This window comes from Eschrichtius robustus, chromosome 1 (assembly GCF_028021215.1).
Source record: "Eschrichtius robustus isolate mEscRob2 chromosome 1, mEscRob2.pri, whole genome shotgun sequence".
NCBI lineage: Eukaryota > Metazoa > Chordata > Mammalia > Artiodactyla > Eschrichtiidae > Eschrichtius > Eschrichtius robustus.
The window spans coordinates 156,591,304-156,618,512 of record NC_090824.1 but is presented as its reverse complement, the minus strand read 5'-3'; the positions used below and the strand labels follow the sequence as shown (position 1 = coordinate 156,618,512).

At 38.4% G+C, this 27,209-nt stretch overlaps 1 protein-coding gene across 6 annotated transcripts in view; it reads left to right on the top strand.

Annotated features, from left to right (window-relative positions):
- Window positions 1-905: 905 nt before the first annotated feature.
- Window positions 906-27,209, top strand: part of CHD2 (chromodomain helicase DNA binding protein 2) — a 116,772-nt gene continuing 90,468 nt past the window's right edge. For 4 of the 6 annotated variants that reach the window (XM_068557201.1, XM_068557182.1, XM_068557191.1 and 1 more), the window contains exons 1-5: window positions 906-1,406; window positions 1,755-1,887; window positions 19,563-19,794; window positions 23,263-23,349; window positions 25,003-25,064. In XM_068557201.1, the coding sequence (XP_068413302.1) occupies window positions 1,826-1,887; window positions 19,563-19,794; window positions 23,263-23,349; window positions 25,003-25,064 (443 nt within the window). In that variant the 5' untranslated portion in view covers window positions 906-1,406; window positions 1,755-1,825. Of the gene's footprint in view, window positions 1,407-1,754; window positions 1,888-5,483; window positions 5,721-19,562; window positions 19,795-23,262; window positions 23,350-25,002; window positions 25,065-27,209 lie in introns of those variants that run through there. The other 2 variants (XM_068557210.1, XM_068557174.1) reach the window with 2 other exon arrangements.

Below are 27,209 nucleotides of genomic sequence, written 5' to 3'. Positions count from 1 at the left end.
CCATCAGATATGACAGATTGTTATTAGTTTACCATTGTTGAAATGGGTATATACTTAGAATTTGATTTGAAATACAAGGGAATGGTTGAGATATATGTGTTGTGTTGGTTTTGGAAGTGGAGTTTCTTGGTTTTTTTTCATGGTAGTTCCATGCTCTTGAATTTAAGAACATTGTTTTGCCCAAATCAGTGTGATATGAGAATTTTTTGGGTAAGGTTTTGGCAAGGTTATATAATGGGTTAAAGAATTTTGTTAAAGTACGAAGAAAATTTGAGATTCTTGAATAAAAACTAGTTGCATTAATTTTTGCCCTAATGCAACTGAACACTAGGGAGGCGCTCTTGAGTTGTACCCCTTTCTTCCAGTTGGGATGGAAAATTCCCCCTTAAACTTAGTCCTTAGATAATTTTTGGGCTTCCTAAAGAAGGCAAGACTTGAATTTAATTTATTAAGTTGAGGTTTTGCTTTTATTTAGAAACCATTTTACCCATGGTGGGGGGTAGTTTTTAAAAAGATTAATACTTAAGCTGAGCTTTATATTCTCTAAGAATTATCCCTCTTTCAAAATGGCTTGATAAAATACCACTTCCTGTCCAGAGAGGAAGTTATTTTAGCTCAAGGACTGAAATATTTAGCAGATTTTTAGACAAAAGGAACAAATTACATTTCTCTCTGGCTTAAAAAGGGTGCTTGAGCCAGAGGGGGTTAAGAAACCCTCCCCCCTCCCCCTGATGGGGTGGTCTGGAGGGGCAGGGAGGGGTGGGGGTAGGGGTCCTTAGGCTCCCTGGGATGGAGGATCTTTTTTTTTTTTTTTTTTTTTTTTGGTGGAGATGAAGGGGTGGGTCTATGGTACATCACCTGAGTTGTGGGGTAAATGTAGAGAGTGTCAATCAAAGGCAGAGCTCTCAGAGCTGGGAAGGAGGCTCTAGATGGCGGCTGTGCCTTAGAGAGAGCGCGCTCTGCTCCCTGCCTTCGCCTCACTTTACGCAACTTTCCCTAACTTTCAGGCAGCCTCAGGGGGCCCCCGCAGCCCCCTGCCTGTCCTAGTGACTTACTGGGGTCGATTCGAACCTTTTTTAGGGAGAAAAGCAGCTTTAGGGAGCTTTCTTTTCGTGCCTTGTTGGAAAGAAGCAGCCGTACTGAGAGCCCAGGTCGTTGTTTTTTCCAGCTTAGAAGCCATGGCGCACCTCCATTTTTGTGCGCTCTCCTAATGAGGTTTTTTTTCTTCCGGACCCGTTTTAGGATTAATTGTTGCTGTATTTTTTTGACCAGTTAACATATTTGAGGATAATTTTATTTATTTTTTGTTTTTTAACGAGAATTTTGTTTTTATTTTTAATTATTTGGATCTGATATTTTTCTACTACTAGATAGGACTCTTGCTTTGGACCTACTACATGGATCAGGTAAGTCCATGATCATTAGTGATAATTTAAAAGATTTATATGTTTATGTTTGCTTTATTTTCTGTAAATATGAGAAATTCCTGGATGACGCAATAAGATACAGAGATTGTTATTTGTATCCAGTGTGTTACTTTGAGAAACTTTCCTTATTGATAGTGATGATTCTCCCTGTTCGGTTTAGCCTGTTTTTATGTGGTTTTTTTTTAAAGAAAAAATAGAAATATTTTGCTTTTTGGTGCTTACCGCTGTTGTGTTATAACAATATCGTTACATCGTCAGGACTTTGTTCCTGATAATAAAAACCATCGATAGAAGCTGGGACCTTACCTTTCTTTCAACTTTTGACAGTAAATACCTGGGCACAGGACTTCAAAGCAAACACAGATTCCCCCTCCCCCTTAATATTTAAGAATTAAAAGATGATGAGAAATAAGGACAAAAGCCAAGAGGAGGACAGTTCGCTACACAGCAATGCATCGAGGTATGAGCTATCAACTTTCTTCCTTTTTTCTTTTTTTTTGGGGGAAACCTCAGCTTACATTGTTCACCTTGACAGACAAGGATAGCTATCTGTTTTATTTTAAGTATTTTACTAATTTGGATTCGTTTTTTAAAGCGTGACCTTGAGATTGCTAATATGCCACACCCTAATTTTTTGGTAGCAATTTATGAAAGTTAAGTTGTGACTTAAGGCCTCTTACAGCAGTCAAAAGGTAAGGTACCTTTATTCAAGGGGGCCTTTCCTGTAAACTACAGTTTTTTTGTCAATAAATTTCAGTTTTTAGGTTTTCGTGCTGTAGGAAAATGACCTTGTCGGTTTAGCCATTGCTGCATTGCACCATTTTACATACAAGGCAAATTTTTTCTTTGAAGAATCTAGGATACCCAAACTTGTAACTGAAGGCCATAGAGGAGCCTTGTGGTAGTAAATTATAGTAAATAGACATTTGAGAAAGTTATATGAATGAAAAAATGTACATTTTAAAATGAAATTGCAAAAAGGACCCTTTGACTGATGCCTCTCAGTTTATATTTTTATTTGACTCTATTTCTTTTGATACTCTTGACATTTTAGGAAATTTTGATAAGATTTATCAAAACCTTTACTCTCGATGATTACAGTTCCTGAATTTATGAGATCAGACCTGTGATCACAGAAATCTTGGAATACTATTAATATGCTTCTATTTTGTGTTTGCTACTGATTATAATTGTATATTTTATATTTAAAATACTTTATGGTTTGCATTTGTATGCTTATATTCAGACAATACTCTCTGGTTTGTAGATGTAGTATTTTATCCTTGCATTTTAGTTGTAGTTGCTTTAAATTTATTGATTTATTTCGACAGAGTCGCCTGGAATGCTTTATCTCCTGAAGCTTACAAATGTACTGTTTGTTCAAATCATGATTTGTTTCACATTTGTTGGAGTTCACCATATTAGTGACTAAGTAATAAAGCCTCTAAGATGTTTTGTTGTATGAAAAGCCTCTAAGATGTTTTGTATGATCTGTATATTAATTTTTTAAAGTATATATGAATGCATTTCTTGATGTGTGTTCTATGAATTGTCATGTTATAAATTTTAAATCATGCATTTAACAAGAATTTGGTTATATGATTTTCTCCCCAGCTTTGCTCTTTTATAATTTTATATAAACAATATGCTTTATTATTAGGTTAGTGATTTGAAAGTTTTGAAAATGGTTTATTAATAATGTTAAATTTTTATGTTTTATAAGACTTAAAATATTTTGACCCTTGCTTTTTTAAAAATACCTTTCCAAATTCTTTTGCAAATTGAGTTGTCACATAGTTTGGATTACTGTCTTTGGAATTGAATTGCCCATGTAATTACCTAGGTTAGATTTAGGACAGAAAACTTCTCTACTGATTCTAAACTGATTTTTCTGGAAAGTGATGGTGATTTGAACAAATAGGAATCCCCAGGTATCTTTGACAAATTATTAAAGATTCAATACCTAAAATTGGTACTCCCTTGAGTGTATGATTTGCATATCTCACATGGGTTTTGGCTTTCTCAGGCAAGGTTTGTGGTTAACATCGTTGATCAGACTCTGCTTTCTAATTTAAAAAAATTAAGCGGTGTTGTTATTCTTTCTTTTAATGATACTCTGACCTGGAAAACTACATGGAAGTTGCAGTGCATTTGTCTCCTGGTAATGAGGTTGCAGCTTAACTAGAGGCATGCACTGTACTTTCGAATGTGTTTTTTTGTCACGTATATTTTGATTCATATAACTGATGAGTGTCAAAAAATATTTGAGAGACTCCTTGAAAATAAGATGGAGTGTTAAATTACTGTTACCCTAAATTGCATACCTTAATACATGCACATAATTATGACATCACTTCCTTTTTAAAATTGTAAAGCTATATAGAATGTTAGTGGTGTTTTATTGTAGTAGATTAATGTTATTTTTAAGTGAGCTAAAATTAAGGTGACTGTTAACAGTAGCTAGAACTTGGTTCTTTAATCCATCAGACTTTCTCCATAAGGACCTAGTTTCTATGGCATAAAGTCTAGTGTTTAGGGAATACTACAGAAATCAACTTTTGCAGCCTGAGCCACAGGAGAGGAAGGGAGGAGTTTGCAGGTCAAGTAAACTTTTTGGTCTGAGATTTACTTTAGGACCTGAAAGAATTGAGTGTAAATTTAGGTATGGCTGGTATTCTCCTGTTTTTGGAAATAATGGCAATACTTAATAGTCATTATGTAAGTTTGTTGTTCTTTTGAAGTTAATGCTTAAGTATAATGTTATACTTTGTATGTCATGATTTTTGAAGGTTAAAAAGTTCACTTTCAAAAACATGATTTTAAAGATACTTGGTATCTGTAAATTTTTAAATATTTGAAACAAAGTTTTTGTGATGGACATATATAGAAATGCATACCACACACACTTATCTAAAATAATTTGTGGTTTGGGGTAACTTCAGTAATATCACAAAATGGAAAGAGAAGGAAATGTGAATGGAACTCTGCACACAAAGAGCTCTGTGTGTTCTAGGACGCTGCGTTTTCAATTTATCATAAGGACTGAAACAGTTTATTAAATTTATCTCCAAAACGTCTGCCTCTGAACCAGATTTTATTTTGATAACCTGAGGTGCGGGCAAAATCTTTTTAATCAGCCTTTTAGTTGTTACTCTAAAAGGCTGGGGATAGTTAGAAATTGGCATAATGCAGTTGCTTGTGGAGTGGAACAGGGGGTTTTTTAAGTGGCAGCCATTTTATGATGCTGATAATTCTTAGGAATCGGGATTTTTTGAGAAGATTGAAAATAAAGCGAATTGAAACCTGAAATACCGAAGTATCTCCCCCCTCCCCCTTTTTTTGTTCTTTGGTACTGAAATAAAGGGCAGCTTGGTAGTTAGCGCCGGCAGCAGCTCTCTGAGCCCCTGGCATCTTGGTGCAGGTCCAGCTCAGTCACAAAATGGCTGTTCCTTTGTGCCGCAGCGCTGACAGACATACTGCATTGCACTGTGTACTCGCCAAACAGCAGGAAGTTGCCGTGCCGAGTTCAAAGGCCGGCCGGCGCCGGCGCCGACTGCTGATTGGCTGTGCGCGCGCTTGGTAACAGCGGGTCAACAGCGGCGGCCTTTGGGCAGGCTCCGCCCTGCGACGTCAGGCGCCTCGCCGCCGGGAGGAGCGAACGCAGTGACGTTCGGCTGCGTGCGCAGCCTACGTCGTTCCTCTTCTCTGCCTAGCCGGCCGCACGCCAAGGGGCACGGGGCGGAGGCAGGGGGCGGAGGCAGGGGGCGGGGGCGGGGGCTGAGGGAGGGGAAGGGAATGCTGTCTGGGGCTTTCCGGTGGGCGACCTCTCCTGCGCGATTTCGCCCCTGGCGGCGCCCTCCGCCCAGCCCTGTGGCCGTCTCCACCCTGCAGCGTCTATTTTTTGCCCATCCCTAAGAATGGTTTTCCTCTTTTAGAAGCGGCTTCTGCTTTTGGAGAAAGTGAAAGGCATTAATCGGAAACCTTCAAGTCGAAAACCTGCCAGTTTTTATCATTTTCGCTTTCCTTTCTCATATCCTAGCGGGTCTTTTTTTTTTTTCTTTTTTCTTTTTTGTGTTCACTGTGAAGAGATTAGTGAGTTTGTTACCATTGACCAAAAGCGTTTCACTATCAAGAGGAGATATTTTTATTTTAATTGAAACTTGTTAACGGTGTTACAGCTGTTGTTTAATACATGGCTCATAAACAAAGGGAAGATTATTTGAACTTGTCCCCGTGCATTTTTACTTGGTACCAAACATTTTCTCAATTGGCATTTGATGGAGAAAAACTCAGGTCAGTATGTGCAAAGTGATTTATTTTTAAGATTAACAACGGGATAGTTAAGTAGAAAATAGATTTTCACCTGATCAGTAACTATTAGATTACTAATATTAGGTTAACTTAAACAACAGAATACAGCAATAGGTATCCATAACTACGCAAACAAGTGTTAGAAAACAACTCTTCTTAAGTGTTAAAGCACTTGTTGAAGAATAGTGACTCCCAAAGCTTGGCCAGTAGTGGAATTACTTGGCAAAATCTGAGGAAACTTCTCAGATCCCCCATTCTGGAAATTTTAATTCAATCCTGGTAAACTTGTTAAAATGCTGTAATGATGCTCATGGTCTGCCTTGTTTGGAAACCCTTGCAAGGATTTCTGGTTAAAAAAAAATCATAGCTTGCCAACGGTGACTGTAATTTGGTCACAAGTAATGAATTTAAGTAAGAAGGAAAGACTGTATTGGTGTTTTCGTAATCGTACCCTGGTGAAAAGTTTTTTCTAAGCTTTTGGAGTGTTTTTAGCAATAACTGGAATGATCTGTCATATAATTGGCAATAGTTCAGAAATTTTTTATTGAGTAAAGTATGATACTTTGAAAGAGATGTTTACCTGGGCATATCGTGAGTTTCTGAATAAAGTTTATAGAAGATAAAATTCACTACATTATTAATTGGTTTTGTAGGTTCACATAGTCTTGGTTCTTTACGAAGAATTCTTTGTGGAAACTAGGTGAAATTGGGTTTTCAGTTTGTTTTATAGACTCGTTCATCAGAGCTTCTGTAAGTGATTTTTAAAGTATATCCTCATATATATATGATGAAATTTTTAACAGCTTAGGGACAAATACTTAAGAATTTGATGATCATTAACATATTAACAACTTCTGAAGGTGGATATAAAGCAAGAAGAAGAAAGGTTCTTTCTGTGTATTGAGATTGAATTCTGGTTAGTTGTATTAAAATTTTATTTGCTAAATACCCTAAATTAAAAGATAGAATTGAGTAACACTGCAGTCGTGTTCCAGGATATAAACTGCTCTGTTGTAGATGTAATAAATATTGTTACTATGTGAGTTAAAATGAATGTTATGATATAGCAGTATATCTGTGAACAATTTGCATGCCACTTGGAGCCAATTAACTTTTTAAAGAACCAGAGTATTAGGTCTGTTCATTGAGCTTTCTATGGGTTTTCCTCCTGTGTGCAGAATGTAATGAAATGGCAAGAAAAGTGCTGATTAATCTTTCCTCTTTCTTTTGGATTCTTGTTTTGAAAACCTGCAGTTTCCAATTGATATTTGGCTCTTTGGAGAGTAACATCTTTTGTAAAGGTTAAGTGGTTGCAGGAAGGTGGGCAAACAGTATTTCATAAGAAGCTTTAGTTATAAAAAGTTTTAGCAAGTTATTGTTTGAGAGATGAATCTGGAAGTTTAGTTGAATTTTACCTGACAGTATGTGAAACTCACAGATTTTATAATTGATTGGTTTACTTACCCCCTCCCATATACAGCAAACCCCTGACAATTGTGAGAGATACCTCCTAAAACCACCTATTTCCAGACTCCTATCATTTCTCCCATAAAATGTGGCACAGTCAACTTGCTCCTGACATAAAAATTAAGTGACTGCTCTGTGTGACATTTGGTAAGTTTACCCTGGGCATGAGCATCATTTTTTTAAGGTCTTTTAGCTTTTTTTTTGTTTGTTTTGAAAACCTTAGAACTCAGTTGACTTTCTTAAGGAGGGCGTTTTAGCGAAGAAACAGTGTTCTTTTTAATCACCCAAGAGTTATTTTATATACATATAAAAACAACTATGTTGGCCTACTTAGCTGATGTTTGGTACTATAGCTGAATAATCCCTCCTGCATTTCAACCTCATTGATTGGGCATTGAATTCAAATTCATACCTTACCAAAATTGCCTATTACTACTTCTTTGGAACTTTAGTGTTATTAGTATAAATCCAGAACAACAAAAGTTGACACAATTCACCAAATGCCCAGGGTCTGTTTTATGTTTATTTTGTTTTCAGTAATTTAGCACAGTGTTGGAGCACATATTTTATATGTTATGACCTTGCCCCTAATCAGTCTAAACTAATTGATAAGGGAAGTCTGGGGGGCAGAGGCCCTTTTATTAAAAGCTCCTATACTGGGTGTATTGGAGGTGGGGGGACAAGGCTTTGCTTGGTGAAATAAATCATGGAGAATGTAGGTGTATGGAAGGCACTCATGCTGCATTTCAAAACAGTTCCAATTTAGCATCTTAACTGTTAACATGTTTGGTTAAGTCACTTTTTTTTCTTCCAGTTTTATGAGATATAATTGACATACAGCACTGTATAAATTTAAGGTGTACAGCATAATGATTTGACATACATCATGAACTGATTACCACAATAGGTTTAGTGAACATACATCATCTGGTAGATACAGAATTTAAAAATTGTTTTCCTTGTGATGAGAACTTTCAGGATTTACTTTTTAAACAACTTTTCTATATAACATACAGCAGTGTTAATTATATTTATCGTGTTTTACCTTACATCCCTAGTACTTATTTGTCTTATACTGGAGGTTTGTACCTTTTAGCTATCTTCATTCAATTCCCCCTCCCCCCAGACCCCTCACTACCGCCCCCCCCATCCCCCAACCTTGCCTCTGGTCCACAAATCTGATCTCTTTTTCTGTAAGGTAGATTTTTTTTTTTTTTTAAATTTAGTGGGAGATTTTTGAATGAAATTGATATGGGCTAAAGTCTTTTTTTTCTTTTAACTATTAGCACCTTTAATTATTTATTTATTTATTTTTTGGGGCTGTATTGGGTCTTCGTTTCTGTGCGAGGGCTTCCTCTAGTTGCGGCAAGCGGGGGCCACTCTTCATTGCGGTGCGCGGGCCTCTCACTATGGCGGCCTCTCTTGTTGCGGAGCACAGGCTCCAGAGGCGCAGGCTCAGTAGCTGTGGCTCATGGGCCCAGTTGCTCTGCGGCATGTGGGATCTTCCTAGACCAGGGCTCAAACCCGTGTCCTCTGCATTAGCAGGCAGATTCTCAACCACTGCGCCACCAGGGAAGCCCCAGGTAGTTTGTTTTTGAAGTATACTTGACCTACAACATTATGTTACTGTGTTTGGCTGAGGTCACCATTTTTGTTATTTTAGTGATAGCTTCTGGAGAGTCTCCACAGTTTAGGGGAAAATGTGATTACTCTGATCTTGATGGGGAGAGTGTTGCAGAAGAGCAGCAGCTAAGGCATCATTCTGAAGATAGTCTTGATTTTATACTTAGGATTCAGTTCTGATGAGTTATTTTGTAATTTGTGAAGTCTTTAAGTGTTCCTTCCGTGCCGGGCAAGAGCTGTGTACAATGATGGGCACTAGTGCAGCATTTACTTTAGTACTGAAAACTTTTCTTCCCAATTTAGGCTAATGAAGTACACTGTTGGAATTTTCTCATTTCTAAAGTGTGGATATGGGACTTCCCTGGTGGTCCAGTGGTTAAGACTCCGAGTTTCCACTGCAGGGGGCTCGGGTTCGATCCCTGGTCGAGAACTAAGATCCCGCATGCCGCGCGGCACGGCCAAAAAAAAAAAAGTGTGGATAATGACAGTCTTCACTGGGTTATGAAGATTAAATCATACAATGCCTATAAAGTATTTAGCAAAGAGAGACTGTTACACTGAAAGTACTCAGTAACTGCAAGCTGCTAGTAATATTTTATTCCTAGTGCTTCATCTTTCTTTCTTTCTTTTTCTGTTCTTTTAAGTCCCTCTTTAAGAGCCAGGCTGCCTGTGAGGTTCTGTGGCTGGTGGCCTGGCCTCCCACAGGAGTCTGGTCTATTTAGGCAAGTTAGGAGAGAGGTTTGTTAAAATGATTTTAGGAGGCAGGTCCTCTTTTTTAGTTAGTTGAAACCTTGGGTGTATTTTGCAGTTAATCCTATAATTGTTTTTATTTTTTAAATTTATCCCCCTGAGAAACCCAGCCTTTTGAAGGGAGCATATGATTCTTTCTGGACTAGACCAGCTTGTGTGAGTCATAGCCCTCCTCTTGGCAGTAACTCTGAGTAGATGCCTTATTTCCTCCTTCTGGAGCTGGTAATTATTGCCCTGGTTTACCCTCTACCTCATTTCCCTCTCAAGCTGTACAAGAGTGAATAATTAATACCAAGGTGCAGTGCTGTTTGGATATAAATGTAACTGCAGTAATATTTACAACAAAATCTAATTGGCTGTAGCTTGCTTTTACTAATCAGTCTTCACCATAGTGGCATTTGATTTTAACATAATGCCTAATGTCCAGTTTATTCTGTTAGACCTATAGTCTTATGATTTGTGTTTTGGGTTTCCTCTACTTTCATTTCCTTTACTTTTGGTTTCTGAGTTCGTTGAATTCTATTTTTTGTTTCTACATCAGACCTTGGAGAGCTTCTAAAAATACCAATGTCCAGCCCAACCCCTGTGATTAATTTTTAAAAGCTCTCCATGTGTTTCCAATTTGCATGTGTTTCCATATGTTTGCATGTTTCCCCATGTGTTTCAAATCTTCTGATGGAGCACTTGTTACATTCTTTTCTAATCCTTTGTCTCTCCATTCCTTGTCCTATTTTCTCAGTTCCCTTTTTAGGGCAGCTTGAATTTGGAGGTCTGGAAGCAATGGGGGATGGGGTGCTGATAAAGGGGAGTTGTATGCTTGATGGAAGAGGAAAAGTTTCCGTTTCAATGTCATGCCAGATCCTGCTGTAGCATACCTTTGAAATGTTTATACTGATGGGATTTTTTTTTTACTTAATTAATTTATTTTTGGCTGCGTTGGGTCTTCGTTTCTGTGTGAGGGCTTTCTCTAGTTGCGGCGAGCGGGGGCCACTCTTCATCGCGGTGCGCGGGCCTCTCACTGTCGCGGCCTCTCATGTTGCGGAGCACAAGCTCCAGACGCACAGGCTCAGTAGTTGTGGCTCACGGGCCCAGTTGCTCCGCAGCATGTGGGATCTTCCCAGACCAGGGCTCGAACCCGTGTGCCCTGCATTAGCAGGCGGATTCTCAACCACTGCGCCACCAGGGAAGCCCCTTTTGGGATTTTTTCACCTCCAATTGCTTTAAATTCTAGTGCTATCTCTTCAGTTACTGTGATTGTCTACTTGAACCCATTTAGAGACCTCCAAAAGTTTGGATTCCAGAATTAACTTTGAATGTAGTTACATTCCATTCAGAATTCCTTTTCCCCCTAGCTGATAAAGGTAACTTAGGGCTAGAGCAGAGGCCCTGGATTGTGCTATGAATCAGTTATTTAGAGTGATATTTGTCACCCACTGGTGGGTTGTGAATTGTAACCAGCGTTAAAAACAGAGTAAGAGAATAGAATATAAAAATAAACCTCAGGGTATTGCATTTGTATGCGTTATTTCTCAGTCCAGTCGTGACTGGTAATCTTTCATTTGGATTTTGTCATGAAGGAAAATAACACGTGGTGAATACCAGAGTAGATTTGCATTTTATTGAGTGCTCACTGTGTCAGGCACTGTTTCAAGGAGTTTTGAACGTATATTTTATTTAGTGTGAGGGTTAGTGTAGCAGAAATGATAGTGACCTCCTTCCACTAGCATTCCCAGGTTAACTGTCACAGAGCTTTCTTTTGACCTTCTGTGGGTGGTCCTGCGTCCTGCTGAGCTCTTCCTATACCCATGTCATGCTGTTCCCTCAGTTGGGTTGTGTACTTACTGAGGATTTATAGTTACTTCTCCTGTCCGTTTATTCTGGTTCTGCTTACAGTTGTGCATTTCAATTAAGTATCAAACCAGTAGATGAAATGATTGTTGAGAGATGTTTCATTGAAAACTGCGTTGATTGTTCTGGAGAGATTCAATAATTGCTAACAATAGTGCCTACTATGAGCCTGCAACTTGTTCTAAGTCCTTGATATGTGTTAATTTGAGTTGTCCTCATATCAGGTCTGTGAGGTAGGTAGGATTATCACCCCTCTTTTGTAGATGAGAAAACTGAGGCACAAGGGGGAATAAAAAGGGTAGATAGAACTGGATTCAGACACAGGCAGTTTGGCTCCAGGATTAGATAGATAGGTAATGTAGGTGATTGGGGAAAATAGTAAAACTGTAGACTAATTCTGTACTTTGTTTGTCTTAAAAAACTTCACATTTTTAAAGAAACCAAAAGCTGAAAATCACTGGTGTGATTTATACCAGAGACTGATTGCTTTTCAAAAGGCGGTGATTTTACATGGAAAGATTCAAGTTAACTTGTATCCAGTGATTCGCCTGGGGGTAGTTTGGGTAGTTTGAGAAACCGCTGGGGAGTAGTGCAAGGAAAGGTGGTGGGTGGAGGGGTGCTGGAGAGGAGAACCTGGCCCTCGTCTGGTGGACAGACTCCAGCGCCACACATGCACTTTGGATTTGGCCACAGTTTGTAGAGACTGAGCTTTGCTTCTAATTTTTGTTTTTTGTTGTGGTAAACTTAGTTCCCACATAGGCTTTGCATCAGAATCACTTGTGAATTTAAAAAACCCAGGCCCATACCTGATTGGATTTGGGGGGTCTTGTAGTGGGAGGGGAGGGAGGGAAGAGGAGAGAGAGGAGGGGAAGGGAGGGGAGGGGAGGGGGGAGATAATCGGGATTGTCAGAAGTGCTCCAGGTGTGTCCATTGCAAAGCCAGCGTTGGGAACACTTGTCCTATAGACATGCCCTCTGGGGAAATGGTTCCTGAGTGTGGTGGCTGTCAAAAACCTTAATTAGAGGGCGCCTTCAGTTCCAGTTGATAATGCTGGTTGATTTGACATTAAAATGGAGGCAGTATATGGCTGGTAAGTTGTCATTTTGAGGGAAGGGGGTGACGGGTCAAATTCTTGCAGTGTTCCAGTTCCCTTGCTTGATTAAAAAGTTTGTTTCCTCTGAATTTAGCTTTATATAGGCATTTAAGTCCCCAGATTTACTTGCTAAGAATCACCTGGGGTGCTTGTTAAACATATTCCCAGGCTTCTCCCCTGGAAGTTTGAGTTCAGTCATTCTGGGGTGGTGCCCAGGAATCTGTATGTTGAACAACAGCCTCCCTTGATTCTTGCACTGAGGCAGGTTTGGGAAATAAGGGCTAATGGAACGGGACTTTGGGTCTCTTTTCTGTTTCTTTTTAGCTGTAGAATCTCGGGCAGGAACCTTTGAGCTTGTTTCTCTATCTTTAAAATAGGAGTAAGGGTATATAGTATGTCTCTCTTGGGGAAGTTAGAATTAAGTAAAATACTGTTTTTATAACACTAGTTTTCAGCTTGGGGACACCACCTCCTCCCCCAGCAAGACTTTTGGCAGTGTCTGGAGGTATTTTTGGTTCAGGTCGGGGTGCTGCTGGCATGTAGTGGGTAGAGGCCAGGGATGTTGCTCAACATCCTACAATACAAAGGACAGCCCCCCTATTCCCCCCCAACAAGAAAACATCAGTAATGCTGAGTGTGAGAAACTGGTCTAAAACACTAAAGTGCTTGCCACAGTGAGTGTTGGCTGTTATTAAGAAAGTTGGGAGCCCTCACTTTTCCTTTTCTGTGGCCTGATTCAGGGACTTCACTTACTTCCTATGACAGTGTGGTCGTAAGTTCCACATTTACTATTGAGGTTAGCAGCCAGGACTTTTAAATCTCCTTTGACCTTTGGAGTTGCTAACTTACAAAAGTCTAAAACTATAGCCTAAAAGTTGTTAATAAGGAAAGATAAGACTCAAAGGGCTGAAAGGAACTCCTGGTCAAACAAGTTCGTCCAACCTCAGGGTTCTAAATGGATGTAAATACATCAGTTGGTATGGTAGATTATAGGGAGAGTTCTTCTCTGTGTAACTGCCTTTCACCGCATGAAGGGTTAGTTTTCCATGTTGTTACCCGAGTAGAGAGCTTGCCTCGCCTTTTATGTTAATCCTTAGTGCTCTGCCAGACCCAGATTGGGATAGGTATTTGCGAAATGAATATTTTAATTTGTACCTTATTCAGGCTTCTTGTTATAATTCACTTTTCCCTAATGATATGTATGCCTGGGTTCCATTTGTTTAATGCTTCCTAAACTATTTAGGACTACTCAGATGTTTACTGGTTATTGGGGAACAGAAGTAGCATAATAGAGGTAAAGGTGACTTCTGCCTGGCACCAGTTGAGAATTTTAGAAATATGGTTATTAAAGGTAGATTTTTTTTCCTCCTTTACCATTGGGTTTCTTAATCTTGGGGTGGGGTGGGGTGGTTTACTGATGGGACTTAACCCTTTATCTTCTGAAACTGTACATAGCATTTTTGTATGCATTTTGTCTCATACATATATGTACCTTTTTCTGAAAAGAGGATCCTTAGTGTTTCCAGTGTTAAAGTAAGTTCCAAAAGAATTGCCAAATCCTAGGAAGGTCTACTCCGGAATACTGATCAGTTCTTCAATGTTAGAAACAGCTCTTTTTTGAGAAATTAAGAAAAATTCAGAGAAGTTCAAAGAATAAAATTAAAGTTTTCAACAAATTAGATATAGTTAAAATCCTATTCACCCCTTTTCCCTAGTCACTTTCATGAACTTGGCATATAAAAACCTTGGCATTTTTAAAACGCACATGGTTCATGTAATATATTTTGTTTAGAAAAATATGATAGTTTTGAAATTGTCATATTGATATTTATAGATCTGATTCATCCCTAGTCTTAACTGTTGTAGTTAATTGCATAGTATGAATGTTTCACATTTTATTTTTGCATTTTCGTACATGAACATTTAGGTTATTTCCTTTTTTTTAATCTTATGAGCAGAGCTCTGAACATTTTTATACTTTGCATCTCCTGCACACGTTTGATAATTTGTTTAGGTTATATACCCACTGATTGACTCACACGATTCATGCGTATTTCTAGGGTAATATAATGCCAAATAGCTTTCCAAAGCTTCTACTGATTACTTTTTCAATAATGGTATATGAGTACTATTTTCCCTACTTTCTCATCATACTTCAATGTTAACCAGACTTTAATTTCTGCCAAGCAGATGAGTGTAAAATAATATATTGTAAATACACTTCCCAAATTACCAGTGAGGTTTAATTACCTTTTTATATGTTTATGGGCTATTGCGGTTTGGGTTTTGTAATTGTCCATTTCCTTTGCCTAGTTTTTTATTGGATTTTTCTTTGCTATGTAATTCTTCATATGTTGTATGTATAAATCCTTTGTTGTGTATACATTGAACTTTCTTTTCTCAGTCTCTTACTTGTCTTTGAACCTGGTTTATAATGTAGCTTATTCTTCAGAATCATAGGACCTGAACCAGAGGTGGAGGAGGTCTTAAAGATACTGTTCAATTTATTTAAGGAACTACATCCAGTATTTTTTTCATCAGTAAGAAACTCGTGACTTAATCTTTGCCTTTCTATCCTGTTATGACACATAGAAGTGACTGAGAAGGACTTGTCCTGCACCACCCTTGGAATGATTCTGGCCTTAATCTCTTGTTGGGTGGTTTAATAATCTGTTTAACTGATTATGACAGGGGCAGCAACACCACTTAGAGGTTAATAGTAGTGTGGATTTCATAATTCAGGCTGTGGGGCTGGGGGATGACATACACACACTTGGGCTAGGCGTCTTATGTAAAATGAATAGAAGGATTAGAGGGGAATGTTTGCATATGGCACAGAAGTGCTCCACAAATGTTAGCTATTTTAATATTGATAGAACATAGTCTGGAGATAAACTTTATGGAATTCCAGTGTAGATGGCTTTGCGTTTTTACCAGATTTTGCTTTCACCACCACCAACAAAAAAAATCCAGCTCTGCCAAGCAGTTCAGCCATTTTGTGAGTTTAGGAAAATAAACAGTACCCAGTAAGTGCTGAAATGGCAGCTCTTGGGCCGAGAAACCACAGGCTTGCTCTGTAGTGAAGTGTTGCTGTGCTGCCCTCTTGTGGTTATTTGGGAAGCGGTGATTAAAAATTAAAAACGGAACAATAGCTGTTAATGCTGCTTGCTTTCAAAGTCCAGTTGTAAGAGGCACTTAATCACTCTATTTTTGCCACCTTCAAAAAGGATTTTGAAGAGGTGTCAAATCCTTTTTATCAGTGAGTGAAAAGAAGTGTTAAGCTTTTTTTTAAATAAGCATTTTTCTGTTGGAATCGAAAAACTCCCAATTTTGACTTGTCCCTTTTATTTATTTTTGCATTGTATTTCCCTTGTGATGATTGTTCAATCAAGAATTATAAAACTTGTTTGCAGCTTAGGTTTTGAGTAATTTTTAGGTAAACTTATTTTTCATGAGGATTCTGTATATATGGTGGTTAATCATTCCTGGAAATTCCATTTTTAATTGCCTTATAACTACTAATGCCTTTGGAAATCAGGTAATTTTATTACTTTAATTTAGGTGAAAGCTTAGCTAAAGGACTACTCACCCACTAACTTGATTTGTCCCTTTTTTCAGTCCTGTGGACTTCCCACATCTCTTACTCTAAATCAACATTACAAGCTACAACTTAATATTGATAGTGTTTAGTATTATCATTCGGCATTAATAGTGAATCTGCATAATATTTCAGGAAATATCCTGTCCTTTGAATGAATAATTAGACCGTCAGTGCCTTAAATGTGAAGGTATTTATAGTTTTTTCCTAAATACTCTTTTTCTGTTTCAACATTTAGAAACTTATTCTCCTAGGAGAAGTATGCAAATTAATTGAGTTATGGCTTTATTAAGGCTTATTTTTAGAAACGTTTTTTTCCCCTGAATATTATTTTAGGTCTCTTAATTCTGACTTGTTTCAGAAATGATGGAAGAAAAAAAAAAACACTTGGTCTCATTCTCATTCATATCTTCAGCTCATTTTGTATAGGATTGGGGATACTTAACATCCCTTGCCTTGAATTTGGCTCTTTTGGTTGGATTTTTTATGAACCATTTGAAACATTAAAAAGATTAATACTTAAATAATGAATGACTATGAACTCAACCACTCAGCCTCAGTCATAAAACCCACCAGTATCATTTTTTTTTCTTTGGTCTGCGTCAGCTCTTAGTTGAGGCGTGCAGGATCTTTTCTCGTTGCGGCTCGGGCTCTTCCTTGTGCGCAGGCTTCTCTCTAGTTGTGGCGTGCGGATTTTCTCTCTCTAGTCGTGGCGCGTGGGCTCTGTAGTTTGCGGCACGCGCTTAGTTGCCCTGTGGCATGTGGGATCTTAGTTCCCCCCGACCAGGGATCGAACCCACGTCCCCTGCATTGGAAGGTGGATTCTTTACCACTGGACGACCAGGGAAGTCCCCTACCAATATCATTTTCTGATTACATCTGCCTCCCTCAACACCCAGAGATAAATACAATTGTAAACTTGATGTTTATCTTTTCTTGGGTTTGACTTTCAGAGTTACTAATTTTTTTTTTTTTTAAATTGCACCAGTAAGTGGTTCACGGAATCCACTAGGTACTTCAAATAACCCATCCCATAGAGTAAACCACTGTTAGCAATTTGGTGATTAAAATGTATTTATGCACATAGACATAGATGTGTTTTTTACCTAAAAGGTGTTATATGTATTTTTATGTTTCCAGAGGTCACTTTCCTACACAAACACAAATACAGAGCTGCACATGAAGGCATATATACAAAGATATTTATAGTTTTATTGGTTATAGTGAACAATTTGGAAATCTACATACTCAGAAATATAGAGGTATGGAAGTGTATCATGGATATTTGTCGCTTGTTGGTTAAGAGAACAGTTTAAAAATAACCTAAATGTTCCATTAATAAGGGGGCAGTTTAAATAAATGTAGTGTATTCATCCTATGAGGCAGTTCAAAGAGAATGAGATATTCATATACACACATATACCCTGATGTGGGAATTGGCATTGGATGTTTCCTTCACATTTACAATGATTTATGTCACAGGTTAAAAGAGGGCACAGGCCTGAGATGATCTAGGACGGAGACCCAAGCCATGGAGGCCAGAGCCTACACCTTTTAACTGTACTTCCTCTCTTTTCCTCTTGCCTGGTGACCACCTTCTGAGTGGTCACAGGTGGAGAATAAGTGACTTAAGGTGCCTTAGTCAGCTGGACTAGTCAGCTTTACTGTGCAAAGGACCAAGGAGTCAGTAAGTATAATGAGGCCTTGTAGGTATTTAGTTGCTGTTACAGGGATGCCTGACTGGTTTTGGATGTTGTGTAAGAGGGATAAGGTTTATTTTCTGAGTCTCTAAGGCTTTGAACTCTTGTGGTAAAATAGAACATGAGCTTTTTAGAGCCACACTTGAGGTGGAATTCCTGCTCCCCTCCCCGACTCCCCCAGCACTTTCTAGTTTTGTCATTGACCAGGTTATTTAAAACTTCTCAATTTTTTCATCCTTCACATGGGAATAATAGTGTCTAAAAGCGTTGTTCTGGGAAATAAGCAAAATGAACATATAAGGTACTCAGCATATTGCCTGGCGCCTGTTAGATGATCAGGCAATTAATAAGTGGTCTTCCCCTTCTGCTCCCCTCCCCAAGGTAGGCATCCTCCCCCTCCATTTATTCTCATTGCTTTCTCATCTTAGCTAAAGTCCCCTCAACTGCATTGTGCTGGCTGTGGATCACACTGGGCATTTGGGTCAATTCCTGTTCCCAGTGTACTGTCCTGTTCATTCTGTGGACATGTTTGTCAAGTGATAGGGCCTCATTTCTAGTTTGGAAAGGAGTGGTGGTAAATAACAAAAATACAAAGCCTCTCTCTCTCTGTTTTTCTTTTTTTTTTGAGCCTTTCTGGCTTCATGCCGTGTGTCTTTTATCTCCGGGTTGCTAAACTCGGGGTTCTTTTCTGCTGATGTTACTCTAGGATGTGGGTTGCTACCTGCCTCCTCCTCTGCTCTGCCTCTCCTAAATGAAAAGATAGTTTTTAAGCAGAAGAGTTGAGTGAGCTGTCCACTTTTTTTCTGTAGAGTCCATCAACTTTAGATCTTTTCGCTTTAGAGTATCCTCATTCTTACCAGCATGCCCATGAATTACTTCTTAACTGTTGGAGAACAGGGGGTGGTATATTGCCTTCAGCCTTCCCTGGCTGCCTTTTTTTGTGTGTGTGTGGCTTCTGCTTTCATCTGCCTACTTACCATTGCTCTTTCCTGGGAGGGGTTTGGAATGAGGAAAGGGTGGGGGTGTGTGGAAGCCAATGGCAGTCTTTATTGGGTTAGGCTCTTTGTTTATTCTTTTCTGTTAAGTCTACCAGGTCTGGGACTCACTGCAGGAGATTTCAAGGCAGGAGTTCTGGTTTGGGGTTAGTGTGTATGTTTTAATTTGCACCTATTTTTGAGAACCACTGATTGGATAATTGCAACCAGATTGCATTTTTATTCTTTGGGTGACTCTGCCTTGGTTTTGTTTTGTTCTGAGTTGGTTCCTTTCTTGTTTGTTTGTTCGTTCGTTTCATTTTGGTTTGGTTTTGTCTTTGTCTTAAGGAGGGAGGGACTGAGGATGAACAAATAAGACTTAGAGGATTCAGACAGATGGACCTGGTTTCAAATCCTACCTGTGTCATCTTGGGAGAGTTATTTAACTACTTCTGAGCTTCAGTTTTTCCTCATATGAATGAAGGACAAAATAATATCCCCCTTTTAATTTTTTTTAAAAGAGCTAATCTATATAAATTAGGTGGCATATGGCATCATGTACATACTCAGGAAATGGTAGCTATTAGGGATGTTGAGAATGGGACTAATGACATTGTTTGCAAATAACACTATAAAAGTGAATTAGAAAATTTTGATCTTGTATTACCAAATTACTACCTGCTGTCATATTAACACTAGGATTTTTATTTTAGAACAGATTTATGTGGCAGTTCTTAAATTTTTATTTTATTTTATTTTTTTTTAACGAAGTCATTCGGCATCTGAAGAAGCTTCGGGTTCAGACTCAGGCAGCCAGTCGGAGAGTGAGCAGGGCAGCGATCCAGGAAGTGGACATGGCAGCGAGTCAAACAGTAGTTCTGAATCTTCGGAGAGTCAGTCAGAATCTGAAAGTGAATCGGGAGGTTCCAAATCCCAGCCAGTTCTTCCAGAAGCCAAAGAGAAGCCAGCCTCTAAGAAGGAACGGATAGCTGATGTGAAGAAGGTATCGGCTTTGCTGTACAGTACAAACGTGCTGTGAGCTAGGACCAGCTAGCGGACCTTTGTTTCCCACGGAAAACTCCTCAGTGTATCTTGATAATGAAAACTCACCTACAGCCACCTTTTCTAATAATATACTGTCTGTGGGTCTGAATGGGGAATGCTTTCTGCTGTACTCGTTAGACACAGGGCCATAAGGAAAATAATTACATGAACCATCAAATTATAGGGCAGAAAGGCCAGTTTTTGTTGTCTTGGTTTTTAACATTTAAAAAAGGTGGTTAAAATACATATTTTTTAGTACAGCACTGAATTATACCAGAGAAAGTCATTCACAGATGATTGTGGAATGCAGTTGTAGTGTGATGGATAATCCCAATCCAAGAATAAGGGTAGTTTTTGTTCTATTGAAGAATGGAAGGAGAAATACTCCTCACAGAAAAGAAATTGTCTGTACCTAGGCAAGGTAGGTATTCTTTGCTTAACGAGAATCTGCCAGCAGAGAATGCAAAAAGGCAAAAATTGAGTTGCATAGCATTTTTTCATTGATGTCCAAACTTTGGGATGCGTCCCTTTTGGGGAAGAATTAATGACTTGGTCTAGTTAGTCATGAGAAATGCAGCTGATCTTTTAAAATTCCCTTTTGAGAGAATTAAGTTAGAATCACTGAAAATATAAAAAAGATTGCTTTTAGAAATTTAAAAATAAAATGTCTTAAAGAAACTAAAAGCTTTATGCTAAATCAGTGTTTCTTCTAAAATACAAACCTACGTGTGCACACAAAGATTTTCGTAGCGGTACAAACAATTTAAAATTACCTGCAAGTTTTACAAAATAGCTTCAGCAATCCTGAAATTAAAAAACAAAAACTGCTTTTAACTTTTGAGACAGAATTGGGATTAACTGTGTTATTTCATTTCTTCTATTCCCAGCGTAGTCATTGCTTAATGGTAAGTGACGCTTAAGAGCTGGTGGGAGGTTGGGGAATGCTGTTAGTAGTGATAGGGATAGGAAAATGAAAGCTGTCCTTGCTAATTAACTCATCACCAGAGAAGTGACCTTCTAACACTCAAGTGTTGTGCTTTGTTGCCTGCTCAGTGTGTGGGGACCTTTCACAAGAGACATTTCAGGTGGTGACCTATTTCAGAAAGACCCTGAATGTAGAAGTACCACTTAGAGATCTTCTCTGAGTGTCATTCAACTCAGAAATTTACCTGCAGAAGGTCTTGCTTGGCCATCTTTTAACTTTCTTCTGTACAGGGGAGAGTTCTTTACTTGCAGAGAGTAAAGGAAGCCATAGAAAACACGACTTGCGTCAGGTGTTTAAAACTTTACCGAAATCATGCTCACTGTCTGGAATTCACAGTTTAACTGTAAGACCATATACATATATATACATATACATATATATGTATATATATATATATATATATATATATGTATATGTATATATATATGTGAAACTCCCTTTAAAGAGATAAAGGGGAATAAGACTGAATTTTAAGATAGAAGTACAGCTTTAGGCAGAAATGTTAAAGTTAAGGTGATAAGTTCCAAAAAGTTAATAAATACATGGATGAATGTACTAGCCAGTTAGAATGATTGGATTGTGACTTTAATAATTATTATTCTAAAATGAGCTTCTAAAGAAAGCTCTTTGTTTTCTGTACACACTTCCCTTTCACATGGTAGCTTTTTATTGAATAGTTGAATTAGATATCATTAGCCCTCAAAAGGACAAACAGGAACACAAGATGATTTTAGGATGTATGCATTACAGTATATACTGTGATAAAGTCCCAACAGGTGACCCTGAATGCCTTTCTAATATTTTTAAATGGTAAAACTAATTGATGTAGTGCCATTTAAAGCATTGAGCCACCCAGTTAATAAAAGCTCCATAAATACCTGTGCTGAGTCATTTCATAGCTCTAGGAGAGGTCCAAAAAAGGATGGGGGAGGGGTTGGCAGGCAGTGCTAGAGCAAAGCTCTTTGCTGCCTTCCTCTCTCTGCCCTATTTGTTCAGAGTGTTTGGCATGTGCTGCCTCTTTTGCCTAGATTTCCTTCTGCTTGGTTATTACTGACTCCTGGTTGGACCTTTTGTCCTCCAACTCATATTATTCTAAGGTTGTTAAGGATTTTTTACTTTTATAAACTGAATTTATGAACTGAGGATGCTGTATTACATGATTATATGGCTTCTAGTTCTAAAATGCCTGTTCCTAGAACATCATGCTTGTTACCTTTGGAGGCCTTGTTTTTCTTCAGCTTACTTCGCTTTTTTTTTTTTTTTAAAGGTACTGTTGATTATGTCCTTCCTTGGCTTAGTGACATTATGTGTTTTTGGATCGTCTTTCATCATTTTTGTCTTTTTGGGGGTCCACTTTCCACACATTTCATGATGAGCCTCAACCTGTGGCTTCTCCTCTTGCTTCACTCCAAATATTTTCATGACATTAGCTGTCACCCATGTTTCGATGACAAGCCCACATTTCTAATCTTGGCTTTCAAGCATCTCTTCTATATGTTTAACTCCTGTTGAGCATCTTCACTTCATTGTTCCACAATCCGTTTAAATTCATTCTGCCTATAGGTGATTGATTTCATTAAAAGAACACACAACATACCTGTTAATAGTTTTCTGTGGGAAGGAGAGTGAGGCTAGGTGTTAGACTAATTGTTAGAGGTGGAAGAATGGGGGCCTTTTATAATTTTTTATATTTATTGATTTGAGTCTTTTAATAAAATGGTGTTAGTATGTTGTGAAAAAAATGTTCTCTTCAACTGATTCCTCTTTAAACTTTGTTTGATCACTAGTGAGGATTGTTACTAAAAATCAGGTCTTAAAGGCAAAGGGTTAACTACTGTTAGAGAATAAAATGAAGTGTGCTAGAGCAAGGGTGCCAGTGGGTCTCATTCTGAGAACTTCTAGCTAATGTTAGAAATACCGAATTTGCCTGTATCTGGCATGTTACACATCCTGAAGAATTAAAAAAAATATGCAAATGCACTGATTCTTATTTAATGAGAGTTGGTGGTGGGGCCCTGCTGATTTTTTTGAGTTTCTCAGATGAGTCTTGTGCAGTCGAAGCTGAAACTGAAAGCATTAGGGACTTAAAATTCATCAGTAAATATTTTGTCTTCAGTGGAAGCAGTTGTTCTCCTATGTTGCCATATTATTCCACTGTAAGTTTATATTTTAACAGTGGGTAAGCAGTGCGACCTCTAGTTTAATGCCATTTAGTAATGAGGAGGCATCGTTAAAACTTTAATGAGTTCTCGGATAATATGCCTTATTCTTTTTAAAGATGGTCCTTCACTGTCTCATAAACAAAGCTAACAAAACAACCTTTTTGATATATAACCAAATAACTAATTGAATTCTCTTAAATTGACATACATGTTCCAGTAATGTAAATAGTAAATGGGGGTCAAGAAGAAACGATTCATGTGTGGTCTATTAATTTTACAGATGTGGGAAGAATATCCTGATGTTTATGGGGTTAGGCGGTCAAACCGAAGCAGACAAGAACCATCACGATTTAATATTAAGGAGGAGGTAAGAAAAAAAAATGTTTTAAGGTGATACATTCAGACTCCTTAATTATCTTATCCTTTTTGACTCTGATATGTATTACCATTAACGAGACTGAACTTCAGGCATGGGAGTTAAGTGACTCGAAAGTGAGCTTTCTCAATCTAATACAGAAGAAAAGCCACATGTGGCCTTTTAAAAAAATAAAATTACCAGAAAGATCATGTCATAGTGAATGCTCTAGTAGAGAGTTAAGAGTATTATATAGAACTGGCCTCGAATTCTCTTTTTTTTTTTTTTTTTTAATATTTCTCATAGTGCAGTTGATTATAGCAAGAAGTTTACTTTTTAAAATATCTAGTTTCTAAATCTTCTAGATTTTGTTACCTGGGTAACTAAGCAAATGTAACAGTGGAAGTAGTTTCAGATTTACTGCTGAGGAAAGGAAGGAGAGTTTGCTTAACTTAAGTATTTTATTTTACCCAAATGGTTTAAATTTGGTTTCCTAGTTCATTTTTAATGTGCAGTATAAAATGTTTAACACATATTTACTCTCTGATCAAATTGTCAGAGATTGAATAGATTGATGGTTTTTAAAGTTAGTGTTATATACTGGGTTCTGTTGTTTCTATAGAATCAGACCTTTTCTCAGTTTGTGTGATGCTTTTGTGGGAATCCTCTAAGTTTTACCTCTACGTTAGGTTTATAGACTGCATTCTGAAGACACGTTCTTTGGTCTCTCAGTGAAATGTCCCCTCTCTGCATTCTTAGGAGAACTTTGCTATTCTTAAATATATCTTTCTGATGAAAGTTACATATTAGTAGCCAAAGGTTAGTGAGTTTGGGGTAGTGATTGACTGTAACACCTGCATTGCATTTATGGTGTTTTATTTTCAGTGACCTCTGAGCTGGTTTACCTTAGCTACCTTTCTTTTTTCCATGTTTGTTATAACCAGCCACATCTTTTCTCTTTTGTGTATAAATTAACACATTCTCTGTAGGGCACAAGACTAACAGCAATGGGAGTAGTTTGCCAATTTGCTTAACTTGGGGGAAAAAGAGTTGTTCAGATGTCTGTAACTGCAAATTTCCTTGGCCTAGTGCTGTTAGCAGAGGGCTGCTGGCTCATGACTGACCATGCTCTTTAATGAGTCTGAAATGAAACAGGTCCGTAGGTACCGCCTTTAATGGCACACTAAATGTGTGGCATTTTTGTGTGACCGTCTATATCTGCAGCATCCAGTTTGGTCGCCATTAGACATGTGTCTTTTAAAATGTGTATTAATTAAATTTAGGTAAAATGAAAAATCCATTCCTTAGTCACACCAGCCACATTTCAGGGGCTCAGTTACATGTGGCTGCTGGCTGCTCTGTGGGCCACTGCAGATACAGGACATGTCCATCATCACAGAAAATTTTATTGGACTATGTTCTTTCAGAAGTCAAGCTGAAAAAAATATTTCCTGGCGTTAGAGGTAACTCAGCAGTAACAGACAAATTAATTTTCAAAGCAAAAGAAAAGTGAGCACCACCAATCAGATGCTTAGGTTTCTTTCTGTCTAAAAACTCATATTGAATAATGTTATATTGAGTAGATTGTTGAACCAGGGGGTAGTGTTGTCCCTAAGAACTGTGAATTAAAGTCTGTAATCATTTTTTCCCCCTCACACACTGAAGGCAAGTAGCGGGTCTGAGAGTGGGAGCCCAAAAAGAAGAGGCCAGAGGCAGCTGAAAAAACAGTAAGTCTTTCATGGGGGAGATTATTTAATTTGGTAGTTTGGAACATGTGAGCATTTCTGGGACTGCCTTCATTGTGTCTGTAGCGCACCCCGGGGCCCAGAGTCCGCTTCTGTCTCTTGCTATCTTGGATTCCTGTTCATCTGAATCTGCTGCAGCAGCAGTGGCATTTGAAACCCAGGATTCTTAGTTTTTCACATGTAGGTGTTGGGCTACTTTTTGGGGCAAACCCCAGCTATTCCATCTGATTTGCCCAGTTAGCCCAGTTATTTTTTTTTCTTAAAAATGTGCACGAATATCAAACATATAGGCATTTGGTATTCTATTCTAGATAAACAAGGAACACATTTAGATTGGCTGTTTTTCCTTTTCATTTGTTCTTTGTGTTGGCATGGCAAAGTTATATTGGTTGGACACCCATTTTAGTATGAAATTTCACATTGTCATTTCCGTTTAGTTTTACTATTGCAGTTCATAAGCCAGAAAATTTTAATTCATGGGCTTAATGTGAAATCCCTTTATGATATAGATTATATATTTGTTATTTTAAAACTTAAAAAATTCTACTTATGGTAAAAAAAAATTTGACTTTTTTTTGGGGGGGGAGAAATAATTAAAAAAATCTTTTTTGGGGGGATGTGTGGATCCCTTTGACAAACTAAATTCTACAGCCCGTCTCCTCAGAAGAATACTCAAAACTCTGCACACAAATTCAGGGGGTTCTCGTGGTAAACGATTGTCCTTGGCTCTCACTGAGAGCCCCAGTTATATATTCTCTGTTTTAAAGTATTAGTAATCCTTAATTTAAGTGTTTGGCCTAAAGCAAAGTAATGTGAGTTTTAAAAATCCATTTCCTCCTCTCCAAAATAGAGTAATACTTATTCTGCTGACCTAACAGGGTTATTAGAAACTATGCTAAGAAAAGTCAAGTAGTATTTAATATTGCCCTGCCCAAAGGGCATACGATTTTCATTTGTGTTTTAAATATTTCGTTAGAGTTGGAGAACATGATAACTGTAGGCAAGCCTGTACTTCTTGGTAGCTCAGAAGGCTCTTGTTCTTCCGCAGTCCCAGGGCCTGCTCGGGAGACTCTGTTCTCAGCTTCCCAGGCTTTTGGGGGCTTTTGGGAAGTCCATGCATGTGCTTTTTCCTCCACCGTCTGGCTACATTCTGCTGGTCTCTTGGCTGGAATCTAAATGGGCTGTACTTGAAAACGTGAACTCCTCATTTTTTTTCTTTCTTTTTTTTGGCCGTGCTGCGTTAATTCCCCAACCAGGGATCGAACGCGTGTCCCCTGCAGTGGAAGCGTGGAGTCTTACCTACTGGACCGCTGGGGAAGTCCCTGAACTCCTCATTTTAATGGCTTTATCTGGGTGTGGAGAAGCCTTCCATTTTTTCAGTCCCTGTGTAACACATCAGACTTACTCTTTTGACTGGCTTCTATATTTATTTTCCCTCTCCTGTCAATCCTGAGAGCTCTCCAAAGTTGGCAACTCAGTGGACTTCATGGACCTTTCTTCCCTTGAGTAGAACCTTTTCATTCCTTGTGGGGGGTTTGTGTCTTCTGTGATGCTGCTTTTCTACCCCTGGGTGCTTCCATAGGAAGTTAGCATAAGCTGAGGTTTTCCTCATGCTTGTTTATTTGGGTCCTGGGCTGGCCTCACTTCTTGTCATCCTCTGGGCAGCTGGAGAGTACTAGGGCTTATGGGGAGACCTCTTCCCTTCTAACATGAATTAGAGGAGGTCCTGCAACTGCTAAGGCTCAGGTTGCAAGGCACAGCACTACGGGGGCCTCTGTGATCTGAGCAAGGGTAACAGAACCCAGTGTGTGTGCACATGAATTTCAGAATTGAGAGACTCACTCAAAGGGAGTGGAAATTTTGAAATATTAGCACAGGGAAGTGTTTTTCTGAAACCCTGCCCTGCAGATTGTATCACAGATTTTAAAGTTTTTAAAAGGAGGCATTTTTAAACTTTTTTTTGGAATTAATTTCAAACTGTAGAAAAATTGTAAGAATAAGAGTAGTACAAAGAATGCCTGTACTTTACTGAGATTTACTGTTGGTTACCATTTTTGCCCCATTTGCTTTATCGTTGTGAGTGCTCTCCTTATATATTGCACACATGTTTCAGACTAAGATTCATAC